Source organism: Carassius auratus, unplaced genomic scaffold (genome assembly GCF_003368295.1).
Source record: "Carassius auratus strain Wakin unplaced genomic scaffold, ASM336829v1 scaf_tig00040743, whole genome shotgun sequence".
Classification (NCBI taxonomy): Eukaryota; Metazoa; Chordata; class Actinopteri; order Cypriniformes; family Cyprinidae; genus Carassius; species Carassius auratus.
The window spans coordinates 76,068-83,549 of record NW_020526607.1 but is presented as its reverse complement, the minus strand read 5'-3'; the positions used below and the strand labels follow the sequence as shown (position 1 = coordinate 83,549).

At 34.6% G+C, this 7,482-nt stretch overlaps 1 protein-coding gene across 1 annotated transcript; it reads right to left on the bottom strand.

The window, feature by feature from the left end:
* LOC113084852 (ADP-ribosylation factor 1) lies at positions 1 to 4,643 on the bottom strand. Its single transcript, XM_026254981.1, has 5 exons — positions 4,516 to 4,643; positions 3,479 to 3,634; positions 3,154 to 3,264; positions 2,945 to 3,069; positions 1 to 1,019 (listed from the first exon to the last, which is right to left on the bottom strand). The coding sequence occupies exons 2-5, from the start codon at positions 3,624 to 3,626 to the stop codon at positions 858 to 860; spliced, it is 546 nt and encodes a 181-aa protein (XP_026110766.1). The 5' UTR covers positions 3,627 to 3,634; positions 4,516 to 4,643; the 3' UTR covers positions 1 to 857.
* Positions 4,644 to 7,482: the final 2,839 nt, after the last annotated feature.

The following is a 7,482-nucleotide window of genomic DNA, read 5'->3' as shown; positions in this document are numbered from 1 at the left end:
TAATATATGATGTTTTTAATTCAAATCAAATCCAACAATTTGGTGGTAGGGGGAATGTTCAGCAGTCTGTGATTGTGCTTGGGGTGTGTGTGGCGGCTGGAAACAGGTAGTGTACAGCAGGAAACCAGAGATCTGCCCACGACTTCACTACCCGGAAAACAAATTAAAACATGGAGCTGAAGAGCTGAAAATAAAACAGCCTGATTTTCAAATGACTCAAAAGAACAATCAAGGATAGTGGTGCATCGGGGGGGAATCTGAGCGAATCCATCCTGACCTGATACAGGTTACAACACAGTTTTTCCTAAAGATACAGGGCAGGTTTTTAGACTCAATTTAAAATGCTGTATGGAAAGTGTACGGGTTGTATAATCAGCAGGCCTGTAAAACTGGGATACTATGTTATTGCAGGTTTATTATGACAACCATGGTTCTTTCTTCGCCATTTGAAAACTATGCGTGGTGCAGTATGGAGCAAAAAAAAACAAAAAAAAAACGTACGGTTTGTGATGTGGAATGATAAGAGGAGATGTATGTGTATAAAAGGCACGCCAGGGTCATTCCCAAACCAAGCAAACAGACAGAAGCCTTCATACACACATGGACACACAGAAACGATACATTCTTGCTAACGTGCATAATAAAGATAAACTATGCACACATGCACACACAAACACAGTCTGAATCAGCAATGCCCAAACCTAAATGAAAGAGGGGAACATGGGTTACTGAGTTCAGTCAAAGTCTGGGTCAGTACTGTAGCTGTGTGTGTCTCGCTCTCTCAGACACACGTCACACACACACCTACACATTCATACGTCAACACACACACACAGATTTGGAGGTGGTAGACGAGCTCATTTCTGATTTTTTAGCTGATTGGAGAGCCAGTCCAGCCCCTCGTAGAGCCCGTCTCCGCTGGTGGCGCAGGTGGCCTGGATGTACCAGTTACGATGACGGAGGGCGTGAAGGCCCAGTTTGTCTGTGAGCTCAGCTGCGTTCATGGCATTGGGAAGGTCCTGTGATGAACAAGAGACAATCACGTAAAATCATTGTGAAACGTCATTCACAATCTATTTTACTTGTGTAACATGACATCTTCAAGTGAAACATGATAGAAGTAAAAAAAGAAGTTAAACTCTTCTGTGTAACGCACACTCAGATTTTACATTAAATTACTTTTAACCTCAAGCATTAATAGTACAATGTTTTTTCCCACCCTTAAAAATTAATATATATATTAGGTTGCTTAGGTTTGCAAAAATCCACCAATATTTTTTGATATAGTAAGTGACAGTTATGAATCATCAGTTATCACAAAACAATTCAGTAAACAAATGTATTTTAGAAAATACATATTTCAACCAGTGATACAGCAATGAAAACTTATTGTTGAAATGAAAACATTGTAATAATCATATCAACGCATTTGTAAATGAAATATATTTTAACATCACTTGAATTGTGTGAGAGAAAAATGATATATTATTTTAAATTATATATATATATATATATATATATATATATATATATATATATATATATATCTCTGCTGATTGGTCAGCTGAAGATCAAACCGTGCCATCATCAGTTCTTTCATGGTTCCACACGGCTAAATATTAGTCCTCCACTCCTGCAGTTGTACAGATTCTTAATGCGTTTATTGCAAATACATTTCATCTTTTTCTCATCAAACAACCAGATTAATGAATAGCTCAACAAAGAGTCTTGACAGGGCTTTCTTCTGTGTAGATATAAGTACTATGACTTGCATCAGCTGAGCATGTATTATATGAAGGCTGTCATAGCCAGCCCTGCTCGCCCAGTAAGTTTGTTTGTTTAATTAATTCATTTTAAAGAAAACATTTTAAACACCAATACAAAAAAGAAAAAATTAAGTTAAAGATGACAGCAAAATGTCATGCCTTTAAAACAATAAAAGTGCTACTTTAGTGTGTCTTGGTCTCATTGAGCACAGTATGCACAAGTACACACAGCGAATACTTGACGCATCTACTTTTAGAAGTCTACATTTAGATTATTTGACGTTAAATGCATCATGTAAGTCACTTTGGAATAAATCACAGCATGTACTCTCTGGCACATTGAGAACACATTGAATGTAGCTGCGATAAACGCACGGAAATGCAAAAGAACTCATGACGGCACGTTTTCATTTTCAGCTGACCAAACAGAAGAAAGGGCCTTTTAATTCCCGCCCACGTGTGAAAAGGAATATTCAAGCTGTGTATAAATTTTTCGACTCCTGAACGAAAAATAAAAAATTAAGCTAAATTCTTGTTTTTCATTTCTTGGGGAGGTGGGGGTGGTTTGGTTAGAACAGAAAAGGAGCGGTTTTCAAATTTTTGCTACTTTCAATATTAAATAAAAACAAACGAGTGAACGAATTATACACAGATTATTAATGCACAGCCTAGACACTTTTGCATGTTTAAAATTACCTGGCTTTAAGCCTTTTCCCACATCTAGAAAAATCTATCTAAATTTACTTTATAAATAGGTAAACTTGTTCCAAAAATGTTAGGAATAGTGTCAGCTGACTGACTTCAGCATGATAAAGCGCATTTTTCCCACCAAAACTTCAGAGTGTCAGCTACTGTTTTACCCATTTCTAGTGGAAAAAGTCAGGTATTAATTTATTGCTTTATTAATGCAGTTCAGCAGATCTGGATCTCTGAGGGTTAACCTGTGTCTAATGTGGTCTGGGTCATATAACCTTCATGCTTTTTTTCTTAAGATGAGAAAGTCATTCAACCTATCAATGTTGGCATCTGTCTAAAACCAATTCAATTTGTGCTAAAATACTGTTTACCACCAGTGGGCGTGGGAAACATTTTCTTCTCCATTTTAAAGCTAATAAATCAATTTATCTCAGTTTCTTCTATAATTTACATTTAAAATTAGAAAGATAAGTGATGCTCACCTGTTTATTTGCAAAGACGAGAAGGACAGCATCACGCAACTCGTCTTCGGCTAACATTCTCGTCAGCTCCTCTCTGGCTTCATTAACTCGTTCCCTGTCATTACTATCCACTACAAAGATCAGACCTGGCACCAGGAATAACAGGAAAATCATTAATCATTCCATTTGCACAACAAATCATACATCCTGATAGTTTTTGGCTCTCATACCTTGAGTGTTCTGGAAGTAGTGCCTCCAAAGTGGTCTGATTTTGTCTTGGCCACCAACATCCCAAACTGTGAAACTGATATTCTTATACTCTACCGTCTCTACATTAAAACCTGCAGCACACAAAGGATACAACAGGGGAAAACAACTTTAAAGCCTGGGCATTAAAGACACAAATCCAACACCTATACAACAAAGCACAGTAGATAGTCTGAACAAAAGACTTTTGTGCACTGTCAAGGTCAAACCACAAGATGACATAAAATGTGTGTTCAAGATAGCATATCACTGACAAAAACAAATAACAGATGAGGTCTTCAGCCGTACCGATAGTGGGAATGGTGGTGACTATTTCTCCCAGCTTGAGTTTGTACAGGATGGTGGTTTTACCGGCGGCATCAAGACCGACCATGAGAATTCTCATCTCCTTCTTCCCAAATAAACCCTTAAACAGGTTCGCAAAGACATTCCCCATGCTTTACACTGCAAAAATAAGATTTCAACATATATTAGCAATTAAAAAGGAGGTTATACAGCACAGAAACTACATTCATGTCAGTGCATTCACATTAATTCAAAAGTCCCATTTAATGCTGGGTTAGAAAACAAGACACTGTAATTGATTCAGCTTTTTTGTCTTTGCAGCACATGTAAGGCACAAGGCAACGAAATGCAGTAATGACAATGCAATCTCTTTAAATATCCAAAGTCATACATTTTCATGAAATTTCACAGGAAGAATAAAATGGTCTGATTGTACATGAACGATATAACTTTTTATTTTATTTAATAAAGGACAAACGCCGTCATGATCGGGGTTGGATACTAGGATATACACTTAAAAATAAATGTAATGTCATGTAAACTAGTGTTTGTAAATAAAGGTCTAATAAAAATAGACAAGTACTACCAGACTGGCAGGGCACTCACATTTAATCCAAAGTTTAATTAAATTACTAAACCACATAAAAGTAAGATTAACGTTAATTTAATCATTTTCAAGATAAATTTGAATGGGTAACTATATAACGTCACTTCTGTCATAATACTAGCAGGATAGCTAGCTTTGTCTACCACGGACGAAATTATGCTTTCCAGCCATTTTTAAGTACTAATACATATTATTTGAAGAGTGTAAGTGTAAGGCTCTGTTTTTCCCAAAGAAATTCATTTTATGAACCAATCATCTTTAGCAAATTACGTTAGCCGACTAAAGTTAGCTACACACAAGCTAAGAGCAGCCAGCTGGCACTTAAAATGACGGATTTTTCCATTTGAAGAAGGTTTAATTAATGACTAAGTATCTTGACGCAATCGGCGACGCGTGAGAATGTTTATTATAAAGGCGAAGGAAATAAAATTACCTCTAAACAGGGAATTCTCGAGCTTTCTGATTCCACTGCTTTAGCGCACCGCTGTCAATGCAAAATGGCGTATATTGCAACTCAACGCACCGGCTTGACAAGACCCGCCCATCACAAACAACGGCCCAATCGGATTAGGAGAACAATACATAATCCCGCCTTCACTGAGTGAGGTCCAATCAGAATGATCGACAGATCCGGCTGGATTTGGGAAATGAGGAAGTAACGACTTCCGATTTATTGCAGTGACTGTACACGCCTTAGTAAACGTTGCACAGCATTGAAATAGCGCCCCGTTTCTTTTTGAAGTATACTCTGAAAGTTTACAGTACTCACAGCTTCCTACAACTATGACGCAAGGTATAATTAGTTTGATTCCTAAGCCCAAGAAAGATTTATTGCTTATTGATAATTGGAGACCCATTAGTTTGTTAAATAATGATTATAAAATATTTGCTCAGGTATTTGCCCAAATATTCAAATTAGTATTAGATTCCATTATCGATGAAAATCAATCTGGGTTTATGAGAAACCGTCATATATGTAACAACATTAGACTTATTTTTAATCTTATTGATTATTCTGACCTTATAAATGATGATAGCTTTATACTTTTTATTTTATTTTTTTCAAAGCCTTTGATTCTGTTGAGCATCCTTTTATTTTCTACTGTTTAGAACACTTTGGGTTTGGGGCTTATTTCTGTAGTGCTATGAAAACTCTTTATGCGGGGGGAAATTGTTCTTTGAAATTAAAGAATGGCGCTACTCAAAGATTTAATTTGGAAAGAGGAGTTAAGCAAGGCTGCCCAGCCTCTGTTTACCTATTTCTCATTGTTGCTCAGGTGTTTTGTCACTTTATTAAATCATCCAATTTAAAAGGAATTCAAGTTGAAGAGAGAACTGTCCTGATAAGTCAGTTGGCTGATGACACGGCTCTTTTCCTGAAAAATGTTGATCAAATTTAGTCAGCGGGTCAAGATCATTTAAGTTTTTTCCAGTGCCTCAGGGCTTTGTCTTAATTTACAAAAATGTGAACTATTTGCTTTAAAAAGTTGCCATTACAGAAATATATGTAATATCCCTGTAAAGGATTCTCCAACTTATTTGGGTATGGTTATTACTAAAAATGAGCAGGAGAGAATGTCACAAAATTTCGACCCAGTGATTAAAAAAGTAAAGAACAGATTTAATATTTGGTTGCAGAGGTACTTGTCTCTCAAAGGTCGTGTTCTGCTGGCTAAAGCGGAAGGTATTTCTAGGCTTACTTATATAGCTTCCTCAATACACTCAGATAATATAACAAATAAGACAATTGATCAAATTATGCTGGATTTTTTTGTGGAAAAACCGTATACACTATATTAGAAAATCTGTTATTGTTAATTCATATAAAAATGGAGGGCTTGATTATTTAGATTTTTCTATTTTCTATTTTAAATAACAATTAACTGGTTGAAATATTTTCTAAAAAACATTGATTCTGTGTGGAATATGATATCTAAATCGGTCTTTGACAAACTTGGTGGACTTTCATTTTTGCTTATGTGTGATTACAGAATCGAGAAACTTCCAGGTAAGCTGTCAGCTTTTCACAGGCAAGCACTTTTGGCTTGGAAGTTAATTTACAAGCATAATTTTTCTCCACATCATTATTACATCTGGAATAATTGTAATATTTTATACAAACATAAGAGTATATTTTTGAAAACTTGGTTTGATGAGGGCATTCTTGTGGTTGGTCAGTTGTTGAATTATCAGGGGTATTTAGTGACTTATGATGAGTTTCTTTCATACTTCAACCTCCCTGTTTCCCCTAAAGAATTTGCCTCTGTAATTGATGCTATCTCTTTGGGTGTTGTCTCTCTATGTAAAGGTGTTTCATACTCTAAACGTGTGTCTTTATTGCATCTAACTGATACGATTTGTGGTAAAGTTTGTTTTTTGACAAGCAAAAATAATAAGGCTATACGTTCCCTTTTTCAAAAAGAACTTGTCAGTAAACCACATGTCATTTCCTATTGGTCAAGGTTTATTGGAACTATTAATTGGAATAAGGTCTGGTTGTTACCTAATAAATATATTCTTACAAATAAGGTCAAGGACATTTCATTCAAGATACTGCATAAATTTTACCCTGCTAAACATTTTCTATCCAAATTTAACAAAGACATTGATGTAAATTGTTCATTTTGTTTTTTGCAGCCAGAAACTGTACCTCATATTTTCTGGCACTGTCAATATACCGAAAGGCTGTGGTGGGAAGTTTCTAAATTTATAAATAACAAATTAGATTGTAATTTTCTTTTGTTATACGAACATGTCATATTTGTTTTTTTACAATATGAAAAGAGTATGGAAAAGGAAGCGTATGTTATAAATCTTTTGATTATTTTAGTTAAGTTTCATATTCACAGGTGCAAATTTACTAATCAGAAACCTTTTTTTTTTCTGTGGTATTGAAAGATTTAGAAAATTATATGGTTTCCATTAAGGACAGTACAAACAAAAAAGCTGTTAAAACCATGTATTTGTTGAATAATTTTAAGATTTTGTGAAATGTCAAAGCCTTAAATTCTCTGTTTGGTCTATTTAGTTTTATTTCTATACAATTTTTGTATTTTACATTTGTGTATCTTTAACCCTGGCATTTTATTTTATTTTCTATTTTTATTTTCTATTTTTATTCTTTTTTGTGTGTGTGTGTTCATTTTCTGTAATTGTTATTCATGCAATAATAAAAAAAAAAAGTAAAAAAAAAAAAAGTATTGAAATAGCTTTTGTTTTCATGCACAAATTATAATCATGTATTTTATATAAAAGTATTTATATAGTGTATATTATGTATAGCACTGAGGCTAAACAGTGTTGTCTTCTTAACAAAACTATCAACAGTGTACAAAGTAAACCGTAGAATTTTAAACATTATGATAAAGCTTAAAAAAACTGAGAGAATTTTGAAAATGTT

Excerpts from the sequence above, each read along its gene's own strand:
- LOC113084852 (XM_026254981.1), bottom strand. The coding sequence starts at position 3,626 with ATGGGGAATGTCTTTGCGAACCTGTTTAAGGGTTTATTTGGGAAGAAG. Across the intron at positions 3,265-3,478 it reads CACCACCATTCCCACTATCG|GTTTTAATGTAGAGACGGTA; the intron begins GTACGGCTGAAG and ends TGTGTGCTGCAG. Across the intron at positions 1,020-2,944 it reads TCGTCTTTGCAAATAAACAG|GACCTTCCCAATGCCATGAA; the intron begins GTGAGCATCACT and ends TGTTCATCACAG.